Below are 24,950 nucleotides of genomic sequence, written 5' to 3'. Positions count from 1 at the left end.
GCCATCCCAGAGCGCTCCCAGGACCGTTCATCGTTCAACTGCCAGGCTTAGTTGCAGCGAGGGTAGCTCAGCACCGACGGGATGACTACCAGGATGACGAAGTTGTTGGAGTCCAGCTGTTCTCTTTTGTCTCCGGATCGACCTCGACAATATATCCTGCTCAGAATTGACACTTCCGGCTCACCCTCCTCCTCCTCCTCCTCTTCTTGCAGCTTGCTGAAGAAACGTTGGACTTTGGGCGGTGTCACGAAATCTGTTGCGTGGGGACTTGGTGTGAATCTGCGATGTGGGACTGATGACCACTTTCTCGATGGTGCGCTTGTACTCGTGCGTCTCCACGGAACATCGATGAACCGCCACCATTATGCGCAGTCGACCACCGAGAATATGCTGTAGTCAGATTTGTCGCACCCATGAATGCAAAACTCGAGCAAAATTCGACGAAAAACACATTTACCTGGAATCACCCATAGATTAACAAGTGCTGCAAATAAAGAATTACATTGTATCTTACCTGAAATTACCGCTAAGCTTTCAAGAACTAGTTGAAACGAACTTTGCTTCCTAAATTCTTCGGCGCCTCAGAGATGGCATGCTCCTCAGAGCGCTAAGTGAGAAGATAAAAAATACGCATTACACACAGCCTTCATGATGAGAAAGAGTGGGTGAAAAGAATTATCTTCTGCGCGGTCCGACTGCACGCGCTCGGCATCGTTGTCGCATCGCGCACGACGGTGAGCGCAGGCAAGCAGGAGAAAGTACAGTCCAACACACAGCTCACATCGCAGCGCTGCGCTACTCTGTACTGCCGAGAGCCTACAACTCGCAGCTCAGACAGCTCAGATGTGTAGCACACTACTAGAAATGAGCGAAGCTCACGCAGAAGAAGTGTTAGCTCTGCGACGTCTCGCGCAGCTGGTGCGGCAACTTACACATACGCACTCTCACGCAAAGTTTTACGGCTGAGCGATGTGTGTTTGTTGCCGGTCCACATTCGTAGCAAAACAGAGCGGCGCACATTCTTTTGAAGATGTGTACGCAGAGCTGTTTATCAGTGTATCTATGCCATCTCTGGCGCCTTGTGCGAATCGCCTCCTTGAGTCGTTTACCATGTTAGAATTTTTCAATCCAAAACATCATTAAAAGTATAAGTTTTGCCTAATACAACTTATGCTCTTCATCAGAACGTGTTACACAGTTCATGAAGTTTTGTTTTGAAGTGAATAAAGTGGCGAAATGAAATGTATTACAAAGTATGGAATAAAATCCATGACATTTATCTAATAATTAAAATAATTACTTTTCTTTTCGTGTAGCAGAGTATGTTTCGAAATTCTACCAAAATAATTTCAAAAACTAAGAACTGAAGCAATACATGCACTTGAAGGACTTTTAGGAAATTGATAGTCTTGTCTTCGTTCCTTACGTTATCATCTTGAAATATGTAACTGAAACTGAAACATTTTCAGAACACCTCTAGAAACTTTTAGTCAGCCAGTATAAAAGATAATTCTTTCCTGTTTTATTGTGATTTTATCTTCGTTAGTCTCAAACAATAATGTGCACATTTAAATTCAGAAATTGATCTCGGTAAACGGTTTACCGAGAATCCAACAGCTCGGTAAAATATTTACTGATTCTCGGTAAAAAATTTACCGAGATTTCGGCAAACCATTGCCGAGTCTCGGTGAACTTTGCCGTGATCTCAGTAAAAAGTTGGATTACCAAGATCTCGGCAAAGTTTTGAGGACATCTCGGTAAAACTTTTACCGAGATTCAGTAAAAAATATTACCGGATTCTCGGCTGTTGGATTCTCGGCAATCCGTTTGCTGAGGTCGGCGATTTATTTTAAGTGTGTGCTATTCTATTCGATATACTCGGCACTAGATTCTTTCCATATTCTCGCAATTTTTGTAGGCTTTTTAGATTTTCGCAGAATGGCAAGATTTTGCATTTTATTCAAAGTTTAACCCACATATTTTAGTCAAACAATTAAATCTGCATATATATATGTTATATAGCACGCATCATTGATATGATCACAGAGAACAGACATCCAGGCTAGAACCAATTTCATTCAGAAAGTCGTGTAAGGCTTTGAATCTTCACTTGAGTAAGGTTGCAAACCAATGCACGATGAACACACTAACGCCGCCAAACACCATATTGCCACAGTCAGTGGTGAATTGAAACATTTCAAGTGGTGAATTAAATTAGTATGGGAAATTAACCGATTGCAGCGCCGCTGTGTTGCCACTTGTGTTGCCGATTTCAAATGGCCGTTAAAGTCCTTACACAGTTTGGGAACTGGACTTGGATGTCTGTTCTCTGTGATATGATATCAAATGTGCTCGTAAATTGTGGTCTGTTCGAAAACACGGCTAAGAACTATTATGAATTTTAGGGTCTGTTCCAATTGACGAATTAAAAATAATTTTTTACTAAAATTTGACAGCTCGACACTTAAGAGCCGATGCACACGAGCGTTAATTGACGCTGCGTGAATAGGCTCCTAAAGTCCTATCGGGATTCTTGTTTTAAACCACAATATATGGTTCAAGAGTACATATTTACTCAATTTTTAACGTTTTTATTGACCGTAGTTGAAAATATATAATTTTTATTTTTTAGCCATTTGTCTCGTCCCTACACGGTCGTTTGTAAAACGTCACCCATTAATGGGGTGAAAAAACACCCATTTTCGCTAGAAGTGCCTCTCCCCATTTAATGGGTAAAGGCGGTTTACCCATTAATGGGTAAAGACGTTTTATGCCAAAGGATGGGTAAATTTTTACCCATTTTGAAAAGCGAATTTACAGGAAAAAATGGGTAAAAATTCACTCATTTTTGCGATTTTTTCCGGGATAAATTGTCCAGAGTTTCCGTAATGGTTTGATGATGATTCATAACCAAAATTACGCCAGATTTGAATGAGTTTTATTTGAATAACATAATATACATATAATTTAACAAAAAAATCTTAAAAACATATTCGCTTGTTTATGTTTAGGCTCCTTTGCTCCGGATTCACCCGGTCAAGTGCATTGGCGTCCCTTCAGATTCGATTCGGTAGCTGCACAGAACTGGATCCATTTAATAGGGTTGCGGCAAGGCCCAAGGCTTTAGGAACCTGGTCTGGTCTGGGTCGTGCTGTGCGTCTGATGCATCCGCTTAAAACAGATGCAGCGGACTTCGTTCCGGAAGCATTGAAATCCGCCTTGAAGATATCTTCAAAGCATCTGGTTCTTCATGACGTAACCTAAAAATCGACGGAAATTGTAAACGATTCCAAAGTACTGGAAATGAAATTTGTCGACGCAATACTTACTATTTATATGAACCGGAACATAATTCGTGAAAAAGATTAAAGTAGATAATAGCAGTAACGTGGGAAAAACTAACTTCCTAATCGTTGTGACTGAAGACGGCAAACGAGGTAGCAACGCAAACTTTTACAACTATTTTTCACCCATTATTGGGGTGAAGATCGGTTTTCAAACATGGGTATTTTTTTACTCTTTTTGTATTATTGATTTTACCCATGTTTTGACAGATCTGCAAGGTACTCGTAAATGGGTGTTTTTTTACCCATCGATGGGTTTTCGCAAACAACCGTGTAGCTTATAATATTGTCGGGCCGCCACCAAACCGGACTTCGCACAATCAAGTCGCGACGCGACCCAACTCGCGACGTTTTTTAATCATGTCAAATGTAGTGCGCATCCTTCCCGTTGTTGTCAGCAACACAGCGCACTAGATGCGAAACAGTTGCGACACTTGTGGACCAAGAAAATTGCAATGTTTGATTGAAGTCGGTCTTGATTCCAACTGGATAGACAATAGTAATCCTACATTATAGAGATCTGCGGAGGCGGCCATTGTAAGCCAATCGTGCAGAAAGAACTGTCAAAGTGTGAGCCAAATGAACAGGCTGATCGTTCGTAAGAAGGCGTCGATTGAACGGTATTGCAATCCGAACTAAATAAATTAAAATTATTTATTTTTAATATCGAGAAATTGACGGTATATGTAAGTTTAGTAAAAAGATAGAATTTAATTAATTCTGCTTTCAAAAGCTCAAGCTTATGACGAAACTTTTGTTGCTGCACTTCTCGAAAAAACTTTCATTGCTGCTTCTTGCTTCATTTCTGCCGATATGTTTAGCTTAACACTTTGCAATAAATTTCAGATTTCATCGATTGCTCCGCTATTTTTTTCAAAATTTTGAAAAAAAAAATCTACCATAATTAGAAAATGTAAACAAAACAACTTGAACCACTACGAAGTCACGCACAAAGTTTGAACATCTAGCTTTGCAGCAAGTGTTGGCAGCTGATGTAAACAAAATGAACAGCGTTGCCGAATCGACATATGTAACTTCCGCTTATCTCTATGTAGAGGATTTCTAGCTTATAACACATACACGGAGGAAAACGGATCTACTTGTTAGCATATGTTTTAATAATATTTTTTTCATATCAAGGCTTTATTCCTTGCTGTGTATAATATAAGGTATACATTGGCTCCCGTGGATATCGATACCCTTATGTTACTCTAGGGACTTGAACATATTCAACTTGCCAACCGTCATTGCTGGAAATCATCTTAGCTGATGTTGTTACGCTAATTTACAAGTTTTTTTTTTTTTCAATAGAAAACAGTGTTTTTTACATTCTGTGGAAGAGAGTCAACGGTGAGTCACGTGGTTATTGTGATGTCGGTCATTTTTCTTCGTTTTGGTAAGTTCGTTAGCTAAAGGCATAACAATTGGATATTAATATTTCCCCTCGTACTTCTCCTTCAGATATCTGCACTACCGGAAACTATTCATCCAGTTTCTGCGCCTGCACTGATCCGGAGGAACCATATTCGAAAATATTCGGTGGAGCAGAATGAAGGAACTTCGGATGCACTCTGTGTGTGTGACCTGATTGGCGACCGAGTGACTGCTGCTTATAATCGTTTTTCTATATTTGTTGTATTTATTGTACTTATTGTATTTTAGCTCATAAAATGTGGAATAAAGTTCAAAATTTCATTTTAATAAAGCGTAACTTGTTTACATACACTCTGTTCCATAACTATAGATCCATCTAATATTCATTTGCCATTTATTCAAAGTACAATTGATTATTCTATGCACTACGCCATTATTATTACCCATGTGCCTTACACATACTACCATGTGATTTTGTTCATTCACATGTGTGTATACAGTTAAATTTAAAAAAAAGTGAAATCCCTTTGTTTCATGACTATAAATCCACATTGTAAATCATTCGTTGTGCCTAATCAACACGTTGTTTTAGGTTCTGTGCTCAGGTTTATTTCAGCGTTTGACGTATTGTTACGAGTTCACTTCAATTTATAATATGCCGTGTGCAAAATATATATCTGAAGATATAAGAAAGATTTTGACACATCAAGACAGGTGTTTAACAGTGTGAAATTTCTCGTCGTGTAAGCAGATTTCATCATACCGTTGTAATTTTCTTTTAAGATCCAATTCAATACAGCAGAAAGAAAACACGAGGAAGCTGTCTAATTTCACAAAACGGAATAAAGATCGCAATCAACTCGCTAAAAAGATTGAACCAGTTGAAGAAAGAACTAGGTAGTATTAGACGTCTCGCGTTTGACAATTTATAGAGTCCTGAAAGAATGTCCGCACGATCAACGTGAAAAAAATAGAATGAGCTCCACAACTTTTTTAGCCATCATAGGGATTCGTGCTCACAATGTGATTGCAATAACATGCGTTGAGATTGGAGTAAAGTTGACAGTTGACACCACATCTTCATGTTCTACAGGTAAACATCATTTTGTACCGACTTTTCGAACCCTCTATGCCGAATACCTTCTTCGAATGAGTGTATTCAGTTTTGTACCTTTTAATTCTGCCCTCTATAAGTAGGGCGGCATATAGGGCGAATTTAAAAGGTACAAACTTGATTACAGTTCTTTGAAAGTAAATATCACTTTATCTTCCTGTCTTTATTCGATCCCGATGGTTTTTGTTCTAGATTTTCTCTAGATTTGTCAATATTCAATATATTTTTACAGGTTACTGTACATGGTTTCCAAGATGCAAATTATTCTGAGAAGGTGAAATTATATCTGTTTGATGAAGGTTTTTCCTAGTTACGAAGGTTTAAAAATTGGTTCTTCATTTCGATCTCTAAATTCTTCATCAAATTCAACAGTTCATTCTGCTCATCTCGATATATCGAGATAGGATGGTCCTTCAACATGCAGCGAATCAACTGTTATTTTTTTAAATATTTATTTGATTTGCTTCTCAAGACATATCTGACACTTTGGGAGACCTTTCAGGTCAGCTTATTTCGACCGAATGGTTTTTTTTCGTACTGGAGAGATTTACGAAAATAATCACGTTACTTCTCAAGGAATCTCTCGGGGGTGGCGGCATGATGGTATGGAGAGGGTTCTGTCGACTCGAATGGATGGGCATTCTGGGATGTGCCGAGCTTCTGAACCTGAAAAATATAAACTATCGTTTCTAGCAGCAACGCCGTTCAACAAATTAGACAACGTTTTATCAAGATCATGAATACACTTTTTCACACGGTTCAAGCAACTATGGTTGATTTTCGTGAAAAGCTTATTAAGATTAAAGAATGGTCAGCTTCTTATCCTGACCAGAGCCCAATAGACCATTCCCGTCTGACCTAACCCCCCTTTTTTATATTTTTCTTCGAAAGCTCATTGGTTTTCATGATCATTGCCGCATTTGAATATTTTTTATATGTATTCCTGATTTTCATACATTTTTTTGAAAATTCGAAAAATCTCTCCAATTTGAAATTAAAATTATCGTGCGAAGTAGTGTGTACACCCCTGGCCTGTGGAGAAGTTTTTCAATGTGGAGAATATGCTCCCAACCCTGCCATCATTCTGACATGTTTACATTTCGTAGTGTCAAATCCTCATCGCTCCACACTCATCTCCTGCCGGCTGAAACTAGGAAAAAAATGCACTCAATTTCAAACATTTTCGGCGAAAAATCCAGTAATATCGCCGCTATTTTAATGTGAAAATACATTTAGCAGTACAGTTTACACAATGTAAGTAATTTATGCGGAAACAGTCTATGACAACGGGGAAAAAATGTGTTGAGAATTTGTTTATACTCAACATTTTTTAGGCTTGCGCGCGCTACAAAATGCATCGACGGGGAGAAAAATCCAAAAACCATCCGAATTAATTGGCCTTCACTGGAAAAGTCTAGTATGCACCTGGCAAGAAAAGCACTCCAGAAAAAATCCCTCTAATTACCAAAGGAATTTTGACAACTGATTAGTATGGGAAACAATGTCACTTTTCCTTGAGGAATAATTGAACGGAATATTATTCCGCAAGGAAAAGTGACAGCTCCATTTGATTTGCCCGGCAGGCGTTACGAGCGTTACACAATTTTCAATTCTTTCCAGCTGCGGACCGCTCAAGAAATTTTAACAGCGAAATCATTTCTTGACCGTTCCTTGGCCTATCTTTTTCCACAGTACTTTCGAGGTGCGTACTACACTAAAGGAAGAAACATCAGGAGTGCAGTTAACCACTTAATTTAAGTTTGTCGTCGTGTGGTGCTAAGGAGGACCCCAGTAGGAGCACAGCCGGCACATCTAGAAGTGGAGTCATGCAATGGCCGTCTCGGAACGCGTTACGATGCATCAGCAGCACACCTCCCACATCCCCACAGCAGCAGCAAGTCCTAAGCAGTTAATCAGTTTGATTGGTTGCAATAATCGAGTACGGCACCGCATAATTTTGGTGTTTCCAGTGGGCCGCCGATTTTGGAGAAGCAGGACGCCAATGAAAGCATATCGGTATTGATCCGACAGTGCAAGGATATCCGAGAGATTCGCACTCGGAAACGTCTGAACGGGGACGTCCACCTATGCCAATGAATCGATCAACGTTGAAATCTCCAACATCGATCTTCGGTTGGGGGTTTCCTCTGCAGATGCATCAGTAACAGCTGTAGGAGGATGGAACTATTGAAAAGTTACGGGAAGAGGGCAATTTGCTATCCATCCAAGGGGAATGACATATCCTTTTCTAACCGGAATATCCGCATTAATCCGTTTCTAACCGTCGCTAACCGCGTCTAACTTTTGCTCACTTAGCAGCTCGCTTAGCAACGGTTAGCGACGGTTAGAAACGGATAAATGCGGATATTCCGGTTAGAAAAGGATATGTCATTCCCCTTGTATCCATCGGTAATTTGGACGAGATTGCGACGGAGTAGTAGCGTGTCCAATTTGAATTCGAGTCAGACGGAGGGACACCCGGGTACCGATAGACGGTTATCCGGATTCATGGGCAACAGTCCAAGTAAATGGCCTAGAGTCCGCGGTCGCCCTGTCGATCTTTGCTTTTTGTCGCATTTGGAAACAGAAAGGAGCCTGCGAAAGAACTCACGTCAATTCGGACGGCCAGCGTTCAATGCACCGCTTTATGAAAACATTACGTCGCTGAGCAGCAGTAATTGGGTTGTGTAGTGAATAATATTTTGCAGTTTTCTCTGGCTTAATCAAAAAAGATCATTCTTCATTGTAACTTACAATATCTTTGTTTTGATGTTTTTTTCCGTGGATAAAACGGACAAGATGACAGTTCAATTCCTGGTTCAATCTCTCAGGTTCAATCGATAGAATAGCAGCTCACTACTAATACAAACTTCGAATGAGTTTACACTTTAAAATGCAGTTATGAACCGAAAATGATAAAATTAATTTTAATTTATTTACCGTTTGAGATTCCAATTATGGAAAAAAAAACTGGATTAAAGAACCAAATTTTCTGTTATATAACGGGAGACGATGTACGGTAGGGCGTCAGCCTGAAGCAGTCGTCGGGATGATATGGTCATCTTCCAACACCATTCTGGCATCGGACAGCTCAGCATTCTCGAATACGGCCAAACGGATTTAGGAGATTCTTGTCCAACGTTTCGGCCCGTTGACCAAATCTTGAAAGCTGGGAAGCAGCTTGTTGGAATAGTTCGCTGACGTCCTCGAAGGTAGCCGGACTTGTCCAGGTCTGGAAGCGCTTCAACCAGGAAGCATGAACCGCAACATCCGAATGTCTACTCCCGAACACCGTACAGTCGTCCAATGAGTGCCATCGAATGGCCAGCTCCTCCATAAACAAGCCATTCAGCACCAAACTGTAAATACTAACCATGTCCCAGATGCGCCTCCAAACCAATACAGTGTCCGCTCAGCGGATGGCCACTGAATCCGGCGACAGACCGAAAACGGTTGCACCCAAAACAACCAACATCGTGTGTAAATTCTCTTTGCCCACTAAACTAGACGTGGCCAGCGCTGGAACCAAACCTTGAAACCATTCCAAATTCAGTGATCCGGAACCACTGAGCGATAGCAAAAGCAGCTGCAACAGCAGTAGTATACTACGGCACCGCCTTCACTCAAACTGAGGGATTACAATTTAACCCGGGATTGGTAAAACCGAAGGCCGCGTTGCCTGCAAACCAGTCGTCCCGTTAAAGCACCGTACCGTTGAAAAGTGATAGTTGTCTGGATACTCCAAAATGCAGTTCCGCAGTTCGCGACCTGAAACCCGGCAGTTGCGTGGACAACTCTCTCTCTCAGTAAACCGGTAGCTCCAGCTCCGCTTGGTAGTGGTTCCTCCTCTGGATTCTTTAGCGACTTCAAGCAGACCAGCTCCAAAAAGTCGGAATGCGATACCGGCATGATGCGTAATAATCAGGACAAAACGAAATGTGTTTCTGCGAAAATCCCATGTCTGGTTCAAAATCGGAAGCAGCCCCCACCAAGAGCAGTTTCTCTTTCGGATCGGCTCCAACTCCGGCAGCACCTCCGACGGATTCGAGCTTCAAGGCCCAACAGTCGGCTAAATGGAAGTGCTCAGATTGCATGACCCGGAGTGATTCCGTTAAGCTAAAATGCGTCTGCTGTGAGCAGGCTAAACCTGGTTGGTATAGGCACAGTTTCACCACCGGCACGGTAGCCGTTTCAGCTGCCATCAAATCCATGTCCTCAATGTCGGCCAGAAGCAGCAAGTCTGATCAATGATTCAAAGTCCGTGTGGCGCAACAGTCGGCCAATCGTGCACGTTACCCGAAATGAAGCATGTCGCTCAAAGTGCGCCTGTTGCGAGCAAGCAAAATTTGGTTCTACACCGGGAGATGAGCGTTTCTTCTCCTTTGAAAGTAGCATCATGCTCTTCTTGTGCTAAATTCAGCTACGGAGTCCCACCAAACTCCGATGCCGCCCCCAAGACAGGATTTTTCTTTGGTGTCCCGCCAGCTAGCTCGACCGCAAGTGCATCGACATGGGCGAGCACCGGATTTAACGGGCTTGATCAGCCCCCGTAGAATATCCTCCTAAATTTTGAGAAGTAGCTCTGCTTCGTTGCTTCGCAAGTGCGCCCGGATCTCGTTCTAATCCGGAGGATCGACGTAACGTCCCAGATCGGTCTTTTTTAGCGACAGAACAGCTACTCCTGCAACTTCGATTGAAAAAGTGACTATTTGTTTTTATGATTTTCGAGCGCATCAAAACAAAAAAGTCAAACGTCATATTTGACAGCCAGCTGATTGAAAATTCTCCACATCTCTCCGAAAAAGCCGTAGGGGAGAAAGGGGTTCATTGAGTTTTGTGAAAAAATATATTATAGGAGACTATAGGGCTAAAGTGCTACTTCGCAGGTTTTTCATTGTTTTTCAATAGTTAGAGGCTTCAAAACATATGGGTTCCTTAGGAAAGTTTGCTCAATAAATTGTCGGAAAGCCGTAGAGCACATAAAAATTTTTGACGGGAATGGTCTATTGAGAATTTGTAGGGTTGATCTAGGTGGTGCGAATAGAAACGGTTTTATTTTTCAAGCTAACTAACACACCTACACACTCCCGGCGCACAGCTTGTAAACACGCACGAGCGTTCAATTTTCTTGCAACCACCTCTCTCAGCGCGGTTGTCAAACACGCCGTCGCGACGCTGTTCGGAAATGGTAAACATGATCAATCCACCAACATTCCGATTTTGTTCTCGTGTTCAAAGTTTATTATTTTCCATTCGCTATGGAAATTTTGATGGATAGTTGTTACAAAATTAGCTAAAATAGGCTCAAAACAATGTTTATCCTTCTCCTTGCTTTCCAACGGCTTGACAGCGGCAAATGGAGATATCGTAACAACAGTTTTGATTATATCCGCAGCACCTAGATAACAATACTCTTCAATCAATCACACAGGTTCAACAAGGTTTAACATAACCTCTATCTTCAATGTTTGGCTCCCGATGTTTGGCTCCCGATGAGAGAGCATATTGAGTCAGTCCGCGACACTCAGGGGTTGATTATAAACGAAGTGTGTAAATAAAATAAGCCATACGGATGTTTTCCAAATCTAAACCGAGTAGTTGTTTGAACGTGGAATAAAATCCATTAAAAATTAATTAAAAGTATCCTGGATAGGTTGTTTAAACAAAAGATAATTTACTCATTATTGATATGTTGAATGCTTTGTGTAGCTTAAATTAACTAGAATGAATTCTCGCTTGGATCTATTGTTATGAAACAAGGGAATTTATATTAGATTATTTATCCAATTCAGAGAACACATGTAATATCGAATTATTATTTTTCTCATGCCTACTCTGAATAATGAATTAAACAGGTGAACAATATGATTCGAATTCATTCTACATATCCGAGTATCCAAAAATACTGTTTGGATCTATAGTTATGAAACATAGTGTACTTCTATTTCATTGCCATAATGAGAAAAAAAAAACAAAATCGAATATACATTTGGTCGATATTAGCGATGTATGCATTCCAATGCAAAAACAAATTTTATGCATTGAATGAATAACCATTAAAATATGCATTCCAAAGGGTGGGCAGATCGAATGGCGTAGCGGCAACGCGCCTGTCTAGTGAGTAGGAGTCGTGAGTTCGAGTCTCACCGAGAGGACGAGTAACTTTTTCGCAAATTTCACCTCAATTTGTCCATTTCTCACTCACGCCAGTATATGTAAAGTCTAGCTTTTGGAATAAAGTAAAACTTCCATTCGGCTGGTTAAGCCGCAAAAATCGATAATTAATTAATTTAATTATGTCATCGAGCAACGGACTCATGTTCCGTAACCGGTCGTTTGAGAACGTCGCGACCCGTTGGAAGCTTTCCGCTCACCACGCGTAAAGACACTATATGCAAAGACACGAAATGTTCCAATTGGAATTTCAAATTTGCTGTCAATGTCATTCCAATCGAGCAGGAGACCTGTCAAACGCGCTTTAAAAGCATTACTGATTACTCGACAGCATCATTGTCATGACAATCATCATCAACAGCAACAATCATCAGATTTCGTGTCTTTAGCATACAGTGTCTTTAACCACGCGATCTCTTCGACACAGTCGTCGATGAGAGGTGTGTGGACTTCCAACACACAAAAAACAATGCGCTCTCGCCTAGGCTTTACATATACAATATATGCGTAGTGTGGATGTACATCTCATTCCATCCGAAAGGGGTGCAATCTGAGGAAAAGATAACCTCGGAATTTTGTGTTGAACTTGAATTCAGGTTAGCAGCTACGTCTTCGAGTCTTCTCGTGGCGTAGCGGCAACGCGCCTGTCTAGTGAGTAGGAGTCGTGAGTTCGAGTCTCACCGAGAGGACGAGTAACTTTTTCGCAAATTTCACCTCAATTTGTCCATTTCTCACTCACGCCAGTATATGTAAAGTCTAGCTTTTGGAATAAAGTAAAACTTCCATTCGGCTGGTTAAGCCGCAAAAATCGATAATTAATTAATTTAATTATGTCATCGAGCAACGGACTCATGTTCCGTAACCGGTCGTTTGAGAACGTCGCGACCCGTTTGAAGCTTTCCGCTCACCACGCGATCTCTTCGACACAGTCGTCGATGAGAGGTGTGTGGACTTCCAACACACAAAAAACAATGCGCTCTCGCCTAGGCTTTACATATACAATATATGCGTAGTGTGGATGTACATCTCATTCCATCCGAAAGGGGTGCAATCTGTGGAAAAGATAACCTCGGAATTTTGTGTTGAACTTGAATTCAGGTTAGCAGCTACGTCTTTGAGTCTTCTCGTGGCGTAGCGGCAACGCGCCTGTCTAGTGAGTAGGAGTCGTGAGTTCGAGTCTCACCGAGAGGACGAGTAACTTTTTCGCAAATTTCACCTCAATTTGTCCATTTCTCACTCACGCCAGTATATGTAAAGTCTAGCTTTTGGAATAAAGTAAAACTTCCATTCGGCTGGTTAAGCCGCAAAAATCGATAATTAATTAATTTAATTAGATCGAATATGGTTTTAGTAACCATTTTATGCATTTTAGCATTTTCCAATCTCTCCGTGTACTTTTTGTTTTTTTTTGTGTTTTTTTTCACCGTGTATGTCAGATTGATTGATGCACCAAGCGGTAAGAAGAAGAGTTTTGACATCCAAGCGGTGTGCCGTTTACATCCATCGACCAATCAGCAACGAGGATCTAATCGACGGCACACCGCTTGGATGTCAAAACTTCTTCTTCTTTTCGCTTGGTGCATCAATCAAGGAACATTTTTGAAATCCCAGTGCGAAAAATGTCGAGCTCAGTCACACAAGGTTGACCTCAAATGTCAAAGTAGAACTATTTACACGCTAACCCTCAGTTACCCAGATTGGTGTCAAAGCGACCCAGACTGAGCAAAACTGCAGTTACTCTAATCTGAGTAAAGGCACCTTTACTCAAATCTGGGTTATCGATGTTAGCTGCAAAATCTGGGTAAATGTTACTCAGATTTTGGCGTTTCTCATCATACCCATTTTTATATAAATGAGTAAGCGAATGCATGCAGTGGACTCGAATAATTACCCCATAATAAAAATAATAAAATTAAAATAAAACACTCAAGATAGGATTTTGCCATGTAAATTTAAGCATTTATTTCACATTTTACACTTAATCACTTGAAATGTTATTATTATCATGAATGGAGGTAAAACAAGCTGCTTTTTGTGGTGGAATATAAGTGCTGCCAGTTTTATTGCGTCGAATTCAAGATACATAGTTAATCAAAATTGACCAAGTTTACTCTAAAACATACTCATCATAACATCTTCCCCTTCTTTTAAATCACACCCTCACTCATCAAGTACATAATCATCAAATCTCAATGGACGCCTGATTGGTCGACTTGGGCGCCCTGTTGCTACAATCGGTCGCTCACCTGATCGTTCCAGTCGACTTGCCTCTCCAGACCGTATTGTAGATGTCCCCGGATTGATAATCGGTGTTTCGAATTCAGCAGGTGTACTGGTTGCCGAAGGTTCGTGTAGGACTTCAGCACTTTGAAAACTATCATCACCCGTACTGTATGTTCGCCCTCCGATGATCGTAGACTGTTCTGTTGGCACTCCACAAGACAGCGAAGCGTGCGCATCTCTGACGTACTTCCGGTTCCTGCGATAGCTTGTTCCGGCTACGTCTATCAGGTAATCTCGATCGCTTAACACATCGTCGACTTTGCCTTTTGTCCACTCCGACGAGCTTTCAGGTCTTAGCTGCACGTACACCTCTTGACCTCTTACTAATGATGGAAGATTTTGCGCCTTTCGATCGTGGTAAAACTTTGATTTCACTTTGCGCAAGTCGATGTTCTCACGGATTCTATCTCCATCTATCGGCATGATCTTCAATCGTTGTATCGGAGCAGGAAACAGTCCTCTGGAGCTTCTTCCCATCAGCTTCTGTATAGGCGAGTATCCGTCGGCCTGTGGTGTATTACGCCATTCGAGAAGAGCTAACCAAATGTCTTTTTCGTCCTGCAACGCTTTTTTGATTACATTCTTCGCTATTTTGATCGATGACTCCGCCTTCCCATTCGCCTCGTGATGATAAGGCGCGCTGGTTGAATGACGAACCCCGTAGTTTCTCATGAAGCTTTGCCATTCCTCACCGGTGAACTGCTTGGCGGAATCAGTGATAACTTGACGCGGAATGCCTAGTCTGCTGAAGTTTCTCTTCGTGCACTCCACAATTGCACCCGTGCTCTGACTGTTCAAAAAGTCCACATCAAAGTAATTTGAGTAGTGGTCCACGGTTACCAGAATTGTCAGCTTCTTCCCGTTATGCGAAATTTCTCCGATGTCCATGGATACCACTTCGTAAGGAAATTCCGGAATAGCCGAACTTTGCATTGGTTGGCACTGTTGGACAGGCTTGAACTTGTTGCAAACGTCGCATTTCTTCACGAAGTTCCTGATATGGTCCGTCATGTTTGGCCAGTAGACTACTTCTCGAGCTTTTCTGAGCGTCGCCTGCTCTCCCTGGTGGCTGTAATGCAGCATATCCAAAACTAGTTGTCGACTTTGAGCTGGAACTATGATACGATCACCTTTCAGTATCACTCCATTCTGCATGACAAGTTCGCAGTGGTAGGGGAAAAACGGTTTAGCACACTCCTCAACTTGGCCTTTGTCCTTAGGCCACCCGTTCACGATATACTCCTTCAATGCGCAGCACACCACGTCTTGCCCTGTTGATCGCTGGATGTTCAAAAGTAGATCTTCGTGCAGTTCCACGGTTTCGAGTGCATTGATTTCCTCAATCGACTTCCAAAGATGTTCCGCTTCTCCGTCGTCTGCTCGTTGATTCGAATTTATGTTACGAGACAGTGTGTCCGCAACAACGACATGACTTCCTTTAACGTACTTCACATTCAGGTCGTACCTTTGCAGACTGAGAAGCATCCTCTGCACCCGTTTCGGCACCTCTGATAGCGGCTTCTTAAAGATTGACTGCAGAGGCTGATGATCTGTTTCCACGGTGACTTGTTTGTTTCCGAACAGATATTGATCGAATCTCTTGCAGGAGAACAAAATCGCAAGGGTCTCCTTCTCGATCTGTGCGTACTTTCGTTCGGTCACCGTGAGCATTCGGGACGCGAACATTATGGGTAGTCCATTTTGCATAAGCACCGCCCCTAATGCGTAGCTGCTTGCATCGCACTGGATTGTTGTCTCGGTCTTCGGGTCGAAAAACTTCAGCGTGGTCAACGATATAATCTTCTTCTTGAGCTCATCGAATGCCTTCGCCTGTCGTTTACCCCATGTCCACTTTGCCGATGACAAGACTTCCCGCAAGGGTACACTCGTCTCCGACAAGTTCGGAATGAACTTTGCCATATAATTGATGAGTCCCAAAAATCGCTGTAACTCCGCTGCGTCCTTCGGTGATTCCATACAACTGATCGCTGTTGTCTTTTGTGGATCAGGTTTCAGTCCCTCTTTTGATAGGACGTGGCCAAAGAACCGCACTTCAGATTGATTGAGTTTCATCTTACCTTTGTTCAACTTGATGCCAACGTCTCGACATCGCTGAAGCAATGCCAGGAGATTGCGGTTGTGATCCTGAACCGCTTCCGCTTCTGTGTTGCCTCTTCCGGTTACCAGGATGTCGTCAACAAGCACTTCAATTCCAACGAGCCCGTGAAGTGCCTGTTGGAGCTTCTGTTGAAATATCTCCGGCGAGCAGGACAAGCCGAAGGGTAGCCGCTTCCAAATGTACCTGCCAAACGGCGTCCAAAATGCCGTTATTTTACTGCTCTCCTCCGACAATTGCACATGCCAAAATCCATTGCGCACGTCGAGCTTCGAAAACACTTTGACGTTGTGCAACTCTGGAAGTATTTCTTCCAGCGTTGTCATTTGTAGTCTCGGTCGTTTGATGGCTTTGTTAAGCTGCACAGGGTCCAAGCAGATCCTCACTTTGTCATTTCGAACCACTATGACTATGTTACTAGCCCAGTCCGTGAACTCTTCCACTTTCTCAATTATTCCGCGTTTTTCCAACTCTTCAAGTTCCACTTGCAACTTCTGCCTCAACAATATCGGTACACGCCTTGGTTCTTGTTGCTTCGGTGGTAACTCGTTCAGTTCAATGTCCACCACACCTTTGAACCGTCCATCTCCCGCGAACACATCCTCAAACTTCGCCACAATGGCATCGCCTTCCGGATTCCGAATTTTTCCGGACCCATCTTCTTCCCCACACACATTCACACTATGGACACTTATGATTCCCAGAGCAATGCACGTATTGTGTCCCAACAGCGGAAACTGAAGCACTCTTGGCGGTAGATCAACTACTTGAAACGCTACTTTGAAGTTTTTGTCACTTTTCGCATGCCTCAGGAACACTTGGCCTACCGCCGGGACGATCTGTCCACCAAACCCTTTGAGTTTAGTTGCGCTCGGCTTCAATTCCGCTTTACTTCCGCCCATCTTCAACAGTTCACACAGTGCGATCACATTACACGAAGCGCCGGTGTCAATCTGACACCGAACCGTCTTCGGCTCGTCATTCTTCGTCAAAGAAAACTTCACATCCATCATAATTCTCTTCTCCACTACACTGACTTCTTCCACGCTCGTGATATAATCAGAATCTTCACTATCTTCTTCTTCTTCCACAGCCTTCACTTTCTTTACTTTCTTCTTCCATTTCGACGACTCTACGTCCACTTCTTCTTTCTGCTGCTTTGCACGACAAACTTTAGCGTAATGATTCATTTTCCCGCACTTTCTGCATGTTGCCCCGTTCGCTGGACAGCTGTCTCGATCTCCGATCTTGTGATCTCTCCTTCCGCAATATCGACAAAACATTGGGCCTTCCGCTGCACGCACTTTTGCGATTACTTCGGAACTCCTTTCGGCTTCCAGTGGTTCTTCCTTAATTCTCATCGTTGTCATTCTATCCTCCACTAGCTTTTGCGCTCGGCACATGTCGATCGCCGTCATCAAGGTCAAGTTCGCTGTTTTCAGTAACGCCTTCCTGGTATCATCCGACTGAATACCCACGACGATCCGGTCTCTGATCATCGAATCCTTCAAATTCCCGAAGTTGCATGTCGCCGCCAAAGTGCGGAGTCGGCTAACAAACTGATTGATGTCTTCGTTTTGATGCTGACTCGCCGTGTTGAACAAAAACCGCTCGTATGTTTCATTCACCTGAGGTAAACAGTACCCCTCCAGCGCCGTCAACACCACAGCAGGCGTATTTTGGTTGGCTGGTGGCAGCAGCGTGTTGAGCACCTTCACCGCGTCGATGCCTAGAAAATTCTTCAGCAGGGCCACTTTCACAGCATCTGGTTTTGCTTCTATTTCCGCTGCCAGCACGAAGATTTCCCACGCTTGCTGGAAATCACGAAAATCTTCCGCCAACCGCTCACTGTTTATGTTTAGAAACTTGGGTGGATGCACTCCCAAAACACTCATCGTTCTTTGTTCGTCTACGTCGCGGCGCTGATTGTTGTTGTTGACACCGCCGCCGACGCCGCCTTGAGCCATGACAAGCGCCACTCGCTCACTCGGAATTTCACTCTCTCGCTCTCGCCGCTCCGTCTCTTTTCACTTCGCTTTTCACTGGATGTTGCGTCATCCGTTTTCTCGTGGTCTTCACCGAGCCGATTGTTCTTCGAGATTTCGCGCGATCTCAGAACAATTTCCCGACGGAATTCCTATTCCAGGCAATTCCCCGACGAATAATCTCGCGATTCCGTACACTTCCGATACTTTCCCGGCTTTTTACGCGAAAGAAAATCGAAAATAAACTTTCACTTCTGACACCATAAAACAAGCTGCTTTTTGTGGTGGAATATAAGTGCTGCCAGTTTTATTGCGTCGAATTCAAGATACATAGTTAATCAAAATTGACCAAGTTTACTCTAAAACATACTCATCATAACAGAGGAGTTTCCGGATGACCGACGGGAAAGATGTCGACTTCCCTGTTGCTGCCTGAAAATAGGATAGCTATGAAGCATTTCATTATGAAAAAGATACCGCCAGAACTCTTACCAGTCCATAGTTTGTAGCTTCCGTCGTCTAAAATTCCCCAGAGATCTTCCGAAGACTGATTTTTTGCACTCCGCTTTACTCCTCTTTACCGGACGCCGCAGACGTTGAGATTTTTTTGAAGTCCCATTTACCCGGATGGTTACCCAGATTGTGACAGCAGCACACAATAGACAAAAATGGGTATTAAGATTTTCATCAAGACTCGTTTACCCAAAATCAGGGTGAAGCTTACTCTTCTGATGTGACAACGGTTACCCGGATTTTGACAACTACGAATAACATGATAATCCGGGTAGAGTCGACCCAGTCGATGGGTAATTTCAGATAAGCGTGTACCATTTTACTTAGGGCCTGTCCATAAACTACGTAGACTCTTAGGGGAGACGGGGGGGGGGGGTCTGGTTAAAGTCTACGCTCCATACAAATTTCGAAAATTGTATTACGAGGGGGGAGGGGGGGTTTGAGACGGCCGAAAAAAAGTCTACGTAGTTTATGGACAGCGCCTTATTTCAAAGTTTCTCATTATTCCTTTGTTTTTCAAGTTCGAGTAAAGTACAATTGGCTTCTTTAACGGTGTTGAGATAATTCGATATTCTGAATCTGCATGTCAAACTGAGCCGAAATCCAAATTTTCATGAATTTCGGAGCCCGGGAACCTATTTAAAAATCAATTTGATGTTTGTATGGGAACGATTTGTCGAATCACCCCTTGTCGCAGTTTGTACTGGGCGGAGCTGTCAAACAGTTGCCCAGCTGTCAAAAGGTGATTTCAAAAAAATTCTTTGAAATTGATTTTAGGTACCAAAATAAGGTTCTAAAAATCTGAAAAAAATCATAGTGGCTCAGAAAAAGGTGCTCTTTCGTATAAAATCGAAAAATCAAGATATTTTTCTTAATTTAAAAACCCAATTCCGATTAGAATACCATGCTTGATCGTATTGTTCAATATAAGCGAGATTTCGTCTTTAATTTTAGGACCCTATTGATTGTTATTACATTACGGATACGGTGCAACATCCTACAGGTCCTTGAAGCATAGCTCTGTGGAGAAGTAGTTTTCAAAGATGTTATAGGATCTCCAAGAACTTCCGCGAGTATGTGCCTGAAAATTTACGAACGTAATCAATTAGTTGTTGTTACATTACTGATGCTGTGTAACATCCTATAGGTCCATATAGCATGGTTCTGTAGAGAACTGCATTCCAAAAATGTTCTAGGAGAGTATTAACATAGACTAATTTCAAGACCTCGATGTACCATAGAAAACGACCAAATTTTCGGTGACCAGTTCGGTACCCAATAAATATTCGTAACCGTGTATTTTATTCCGTGTAAATTGCCTTTTGTGTAAATTTTATTTAGCGTGTTACACTGATCTGACAGCTCTGACAGTAAGGGACTAAACATAAGTTACGTAAAGTGAGTACCGAGGATTGTTCACAATCTGCGAACTTGACGGCGGAAAAAATTGCGACCATGACGCCGATGGTATTAATTTCCAAAGATATTCTAGGTCCTCCAAGCACTTTCGCGCCCTGAGATCTACATAGGTAATCAATGGATTTTGGTTACATTGTTGATGCGGTCCAACATCCTTTAGGACCAGTTAGTTCTGTAACTAATTTCCAAAGATTTTCTTGATTCCCCAAGCACTTTCGTGAATAAAGGCCTGAAGACTACAAGGGTAATCAATGGCTTTTTGTTACATTACTGATACGGTGCAACATCCTTCAGGTTTTATGGTTCTCAAATGTGGGTTTCTATTACATTACTGATACGATGCAACATCCTACAGGTGCATGAAAGACATCTCTTAAATTTAGAGTCTTGATTTACAACACGCTAGTTCGCAAATACCCATTAATGGGTATTTTAGTACCCATTTCGAAGTAAAGTGGCTTAACCCATTTAATGGGTATTTGCCGTTTACCCATTAATGGGTATTCGACTCGAACTTCAAAAAATGGGTATATTAGACCCATTGTTTTAAAATGGGTAAAAATGCCCCATTTTTGGAAAATTTCCAGGCTATCCAGCTATTAGAAACAATTTTAAACACAATGCTAATGAAAATATAAAAACTAAATGCATTACGCAAAATTTTCTCTTGAATTTTATTTCAATTAAACAATTTCGTAACATTACACGATTACACAATCTATAAAATAAACTTTAAATCGTTTCCGCCGAACAGCGCGGGGCTTCAGAGCCGCTTGCCGTTCCTGCCTTATGGTCTACGACATTCTCAGGGACTGTCCATCCCAAGTCCATCCTCAGGGATGCCTCACTTGACATTACTCTGTCCTAAACGTTAATTAAATAAGATTTAGTCAAAGATACTTTTGAGGATGCGGTACAAAAAGTTGTTCGGAAACTTACCTTCCAGCTCCCGGAATGAATTTTCATCGGCCTGTCTTTAATGTCGTGATCATATAATTTCAGCGAGGTTCACCGTTGGATGTTGCAACCACCGACGCAAATAAACCCAGTTGTCTTACTGTCCCGGATTTATGAAAAAGGTTTTTATAAAACTCAACAAAAATACTTCTAAGACGAAACAAGGACGATTCTAAAAATGGCGGCGTTGTTCGTCAAACTTTTACATGGGTATTATTCACCCATTGAGGGGTTGGATGGTAGTACTTCAAAATGTGGAAAAAATACCCATTATTTGAAGCTTGTAAAACACCCATTATTTGACAGCTCAGTACTGATGCAAAAAATGGGTACTAGGGACCCATTTAATGGGTATTTGCAAACTAGCGTGAAGAATGTTCAAGGTCATCTATGAACTCTCTCGAACACAAGCCTTCAGATCTACAATTGTGATCATTATAGGGTGGGTCAAGGGCTATAGAGCGATTCCAAGCAACAGCATCAAAATTAAGGAAATTTTTTAATTCATGATTTTCTGTTGAACTGAAACTTTGCACAGTTTTTCAGTTCCATCTAAATCGCCATTTTTCGATATCAAATTTTTATTTAGAGCCACGACTAACTTTTCAAAAGGGTGTATGTGAAAATGGTTCAAAAATATTCAAAAATATGCACAGCAAAAACGGATTGTTCGATTGTTATGAATTTTTCAGCAAAGTTAGATAACTAAATGGTGATTTCTAAGAAAATATACACTGTGAAAAAAAATCTTTTTTATCATTGAAAAATATCATTTTTGTCACAAAAACTCAAATATCTCAAAACCCTATCTTTTTACCAACTTGAATTTTTTAGGGAAAACGGTCCATTGTATTAGCAATCTACCATAAAAATTTGGTGATGGTAAACTAAAAAACAAAAAAGTTATAACATTTCAAAAATTTCACAATTTTTACATTTAGTAAAAAAATAAATTTTCTGTGTAAATTATTTCGGCCGGAAATCGCGATTTGATGCTGATTTTATTGTTCAACAAAGTTAGACAACTATATGGTGATTCCTAAGAAAATATACACTGTGAAAAAAAATCTTTTTTAACATTAAAAAATATCATTTTTGTCACAAAAACTCAAATATCTCAAAACCCTACTTTTTTACCAACGTAATTTTTTAGAGAAAACGGTCCATTATATTAGCAATCTACCATAAAAATTTGGTGATGATAAACTTATTAACAAAAAAGTTATGACAATTCAAACATTTCACAATTTTCACATTTAGTAATAATTTTTTTTAGTGTAAATAATTTCAACCGGAAATCGCAGTTTGATGCTGATTTTATTGTTAATGGCCTTGCGTGAGTAAAACAAGTTGTTTTTATTATATATTATATCTATCTATATCTATATATATATAAAAATGCAGTGGCATACGTGGGACCGCGCATAGCTTGCAAACGGAAGGTCCGATTTTGATCGTCTTAGTTTTGTTCTGTTAGTTTTCACCCAAGGAAGGTTTATGAGGTGAAAAGCATGGAAAAAATGAGAGTTTTTGAAAATTGAACATCCATACTTTGTGACCGGGGGGACTTGGTCTTGGATAGAAACTTGAAACGTCAAAAAAACGCAGTAGGCAAGACAAAGTTTGCCGGGTACAGCTAGTATACATATAATATACTATGCACAGTAATGTTCCGATTTTATCACGCTCTCCGCGCATTGGTCGTTTATTCATTAATTTGCTGTTACATTTGAGGACAAGTGTTTTCCCTCTTCTTCAAGATGAATGTTGAAATCATGTTTTGCAACGTTAAAAATATTGAAATGGGTATAGATGTTGAAGAATATTTCAAAGCATTTTTGAAAAGGGGCGTAATTAAATTGTTTAAACAGATGTCGCTGATGGTACGGTGGCATGACTCTCTGCACGTAGCACTTCTGGCAATTTCTCAGTTGTTGTCGTTTTTGAACTTCCTGCGCCCTGCTTTACCGATGATATACAGATGGCTCGTTTGTCAAATTCTAGACGGCTGGACGTGCAAATGCGTGGACATTTGGGTTTATCTATGGTGCTTTCGGTGAGATTTCGTAACTCTTTTGAACATTTTTTTTTCATCAAACGGTCTACAAGAGAGCGTTGAGTTGAAGACCTTTGAGAAAGCGATTGTTCATGTTGTTCGTTAGATTATAATAAACAAAATCACTTATTAGTTTTAACTGACTAGTTTGGTGTTGGTGGGTGGCTGAAGAAAAAATTCACTATACAATTTTTAATATCCATAGCGGTAGTATTTTTTTGCTTTTTCGTGAGCATTGTCATGGTATGTAAACAGACAAACATACGTAACACTGACGAAATTTTCATTGACCACGCCTTTAACGATCATTTTGAATCTTGGTTGTAGCTTTCATAACCAGAAGAGCGCCCATCGTTTTTCTTTGCGTTTGACGTTTCACACTAGCGCCTTCTGATGACGATATTGCACAACGCAGTGTTTCGTGAAACATTTCCACCAGGTGGTGGTAGTGTGAACTGGGCGATGGATTTTCACTAAAATTGTTCTAGGCGTTTCGTCTGTTTGTCTGTGGTATGTACCTCTCATGCATTTGTTGTTGATGTTACTCGCATTCTTCCGATCATAAAGTCTGTTCTCTAAGAGGTATTTTTTTTTGCAGATAAACTAGACGTTTACGCGTATATAAAACTTTTTTTATACAGCTTTTGTCTTAAAAAAAGTTTAATTCCATTTTTCTTATAATCAACAGTTTTTCAACACTATCAAGGGATTTTTTCACCAGTCACGTACAATAAAAAGTATGACACTGTCAATATTTTTGATCACAACACTGGATCGCGTCTAAGTTTCAAATAGATACTAAAGTAATTATGAATAATCAACTCAAATATCATGAAAACAACTTGTTTAATTCAGGCGGTAGCCTTTACAATAAAATCAGCATCAAAATATAATTCTCGAAATAATTTACACAGAAAAAATTTTTTTTGTTACTAAATGTAAAAATTGTGAAATGTTTGAAATGTCATAACTTTTTTATTTATCAGTTTACCATCACCAAAATTTTATGGTAGATAGCTGATATAATGGGCCATTTCCCCTAAAAAAATGACGTTGGTAAAAAGATAGGGTTTTGAGATATTTGAGTTTTTGTGACAAAGATCATATTTTTTTAAAGTAAAAAAAGAATTTTTTTACAGTGTATATTTTCTGAGGAATCATAATTTAGTTATCTAACTTTGCTGAAAAATTCATAACAATCGAACAATCCGTTTTTGCTGTACAGCTTTTAGAATATTTTTGAACCATTTTCGCATACACCCTTTTGAAAAGTTAGTCGTGAGTGAATATGAAGGTTTAATATCGAAAAATGGCGATTTATATGAAATTGAAAAACTGTGCAAAGTTTCAGATATTTTTGAAATGGTCGCTCAGGATCGACTGACATGACTCCGTGGAATTCCTCTATATGGAAAAACGTGAATTCGGTCGTATCTAGCCAGATCAAGGTTTTTTCGATTCCATTTGGGGTCCTTAACAGCTGGCTAAAATTTGAGAGGGATCGGTTACGCCTACGTTTTGCGCATCACGATTGAAATTTGTATGGGAAAACGTGTTTTTTTGTATTTTTACTATTTCATCTACTAATTTTACCAAAGTCATAATACTAAAGCCG

General features: G+C 40.8%; 1 protein-coding gene and 1 long non-coding RNA gene across 5 annotated transcripts in view; one reads left to right on the top strand and one right to left on the bottom strand.

Annotated features, from left to right (window-relative positions):
- The window catches only part of LOC109621778 (integrator complex subunit 3 homolog), a 490,050-nt gene that overhangs the window by 452,274 nt on the left and 12,826 nt on the right, over positions 1–24,950 (top strand). For 2 of the 4 annotated variants that reach the window (XM_062854921.1, XM_062854918.1), the window contains 2 exons: positions 4,656–4,740; positions 4,806–4,912. The exons of the other annotated variants lie outside the window; for them this stretch is intronic. In XM_062854921.1, the coding sequence (XP_062710905.1) occupies positions 4,656–4,740; positions 4,806–4,897 (177 nt within the window). In that variant the 3' untranslated portion in view covers positions 4,898–4,912. Of the gene's footprint in view, positions 1–4,655; positions 4,741–4,805; positions 4,913–24,950 lie in introns of those variants that run through there. 4 annotated transcript variants of the gene reach the window in all.
- On the bottom strand, positions 7–4,643 carry LOC115268825 (uncharacterized). Its single transcript, XR_009998201.1, has 3 exons — positions 3,330–4,643; positions 515–3,260; positions 7–457 (listed from the first exon to the last, which is right to left on the bottom strand). It is a non-coding gene; the product is annotated as an uncharacterized LOC115268825 (long non-coding RNA).

Source organism: Aedes albopictus, chromosome 2 (assembly GCF_035046485.1).
Source record: "Aedes albopictus strain Foshan chromosome 2, AalbF5, whole genome shotgun sequence".
Classification (NCBI taxonomy): Eukaryota; Metazoa; Arthropoda; class Insecta; order Diptera; family Culicidae; genus Aedes; species Aedes albopictus.
This window is presented reverse-complemented; position numbering and strand designations above follow the sequence as displayed.